The sequence below is a fragment of the Capsicum annuum genome, chromosome 3 (assembly GCF_002878395.1).
Source record: "Capsicum annuum cultivar UCD-10X-F1 chromosome 3, UCD10Xv1.1, whole genome shotgun sequence".
Taxonomy (NCBI): domain Eukaryota; kingdom Viridiplantae; phylum Streptophyta; class Magnoliopsida; order Solanales; family Solanaceae; genus Capsicum; species Capsicum annuum.
In genome coordinates this window covers 536,892-539,635 of record NC_061113.1, presented here as the reverse complement: position 1 = coordinate 539,635, position 2,744 = coordinate 536,892, and the positions used below count along the sequence as shown (strand labels likewise).

The 2,744-nt window shown below is 40.9% G+C and overlaps 1 protein-coding gene across 1 annotated transcript; it reads right to left on the bottom strand.

The window, feature by feature from the left end:
* Positions 1-280: 280 nt before the first annotated feature.
* Positions 281-946, bottom strand: LOC124897305. Its single transcript, XM_047410276.1, has 2 exons — positions 845-946; positions 281-778 (listed from the first exon to the last, which is right to left on the bottom strand). The coding sequence occupies exons 1-2, from the start codon at positions 944-946 to the stop codon at positions 281-283; spliced, it is 600 nt and encodes a 199-aa protein (XP_047266232.1).
* Between the last annotated feature and the right edge of the window lie 1,798 nt (positions 947-2,744).

The following is a 2,744-nucleotide window of genomic DNA, read 5'->3' as shown; positions in this document are numbered from 1 at the left end:
CAGATGTCTGGTAGCCTATCACAAATATCGTCAGCCATAACAGATCATGTCTCAGGCTTGGTTTCTCTGACGACAATTTTGATAGCTTATCATAGTTGTGACGGCTTATTATAAATGTCGTCAGGACTATTTAGCTGACTACATCAAGTTCACCTCCCTTATACTGAAACCTAACTAAAAAAAAATAAAAGAAAAAACACTTTTACATGAAAATTAAAAACTTTGGGTTGCCTCCCAATAGCACCTGATTTAGTATCGCGACCTGACTCAGTTATCTTGACTACTCAGACTTCATCAAGACACCGTGCTGATACCTCTTATCATCCTCATGGAACACATCCATGATTGAGAAGACACTCATCTCCTTTAGTTTTACCATGGATGAGTGTATTTCAAATTTTATCGTCTTTTCACCGACCCTGAACTTGAGCTTATTGAGCTCTATATCAACTATTACTCTTATTATTGCTAAGAATTCCCTACCCAAGATAATGGGCACATCGAAGTCCACATCACAATCAAGGACTACAAAATCAACGGGAAGAATAAAGTCGAACACCTTTACTAGTACATCATGCAGAATACCATCAGGTCGTTTGACTGACCTATCTACCATCACTAGTTGCATGTTGGTCGGTGTGGGAGCGCCCAAACCAAGTTTCTTGTAAATAGATAGCGGCATCATATTGATGCTTGCTTCCAGATCACATATGGCCTTGGCGAACTCCATAGACCCAACTGTGCATGGTATAGTGAACGCTCCTGGGTCAGGCTTTTTCTGCACTAAGGATCATGAAGAAATATCACTACAGTGGTGGAGTTTGTCTACCGTCTCACAACTTACTGCCCTTTTCTTCATCAGCAGATCCTTCATAAACTTTGTGAAACCTGGCACTTGCTCAAGTGCCTCCACTAATGGCACATTCATGGTCAGTTGCTTTAGCATTGCTAGGAACTTGCTATTTGCATCCTCAACCTTCTTCTCCAGTCATTAAGGAAAGGGAGGTGGTGGTCTTGGAAAGGGAGTGACCACTACCTCCTTCTTCTTCTCTTCACTTCAGTATCAGCAGAACTTTCCAGCTTCTCAGACTCCACTGGATCACTTTTCGCAGTTTCATCAACAATCTCTTCATCAATTACACTTTTGCCCACAAACGGGCTAGGTAATACCTTACCACTCCTAGTGGTAATTTCCATACATGAGCCATCCTTTTGCGGGTTCTGAATCATATTACTAGGCAAAATACCGTTCTTTCTCTGGTTCAGTATTGCGGAAAGTTGACTCATTTGCTGCTCCAACTTCTTAATGGAATCAGAGTGTGAGGACACCAGCTAACTCATGGATAAAAACTCAGCTTTCATAGTATTCACCCCAGAGTTAGTCTCCTCAACTTCCTTCAATAATTTAGCCATTATGTCCTCCATGGACATATTTCTCGAGCTAGATGGAGCAGTCTCTTGATTTCCAGGAGGAACATACAAACCACTCCTATCATTATTGCTTCTCCAATTGTCTTGATCTCAATTCTTGTAACCAGGATTATCATAATAAGTCCGACCTTGATTTCCTTGGCCATAGCCTCGGAAACCCCCCTGATTACTCAGATAGTTTGCCTCCTTCTCTATGTCGAAATTAGCCTTGCTCTGGGAACACATGGCCTTTAATTTCTCAGTCTTTCCTGAAAGCAAGTGCTTTGTCAGCAAGTCCATCTATGTTTTTAAATGGGCCAGGTTCTAATCTCTTTCTTTATCTCTCCTCCGCTGTTCAACAGTAAGACCAACAGAAACAGTGGGGCTTACTACCTTAGAATCCCTGGTATGCCAAGCCTGACTCTGTTTAGTCATCCAATCCAACATCTCAGAATCTTCTGAGAAATTAAGGTTAACAAATGCACCTCCAGAAGTATTATAAACAATTGGCTTTGTTACATTGTTGAGAGCCCTCTACAAAGTCTCCATTAAGTGTACATCCGTCATGTTATGGTTTGGACACTGCATCAGCTTCTTCTTAAATCTGCCCCAGGTTTCATACAAAACTTCTGTAGGGAGCTGGCTAAAATTACTAATCTCATCTCTCAGCTATACCCTCCTGGAAGGCGGAAAGAACCATTCTAGGAATGCCTCTTTTACCTGCCTCCAGTGGGTTATGGAGTCAGGTGTCAACTCACTTAACCATATAGTTGCCTCCCAAACAGAGACAATGGGAACAACCGCAACCGTATAACATTTTGGCCCACACCTGGGTTATCAAAAGATTTGCAGATGGTGGCAAATTTCACCAAATGCATGTTGGGATCATCACCAGGCAGGCCACCAAACAACCCCTTAAGATTAAGGAGTTAAATCATTATACTTGTAATGCTGATCTTGAGCTTGATCTAAGGCTATCAAACTTTCAGCCTCAATGGGGTTTGTCATTCTTTCTATTAATTGAGATTTCGGATTAAGGGGTAACAATGGTTCTCCGAAACTTCTGGTTCTTGGTATACACTAAAAGAAAGTCCTGCAATAAAAAAAAACAACAAATAAATTTAAAATCAAGAAACTAAACTAACAGCTAATTAGCACACACAAATTAAATTTCAGTCGTATTCCCCGGCAACGGCGCCATTTTTGATAACGCTCAAATTACACCTCTCGCATGAGAATGTAAGCGATCATTTTCAATATAAAACCCAATTAGGTTAGGATCGAATCCCATAGGGAATACTCTTGTGAAATTAAGTTGTCTGCTAGTTAATTAA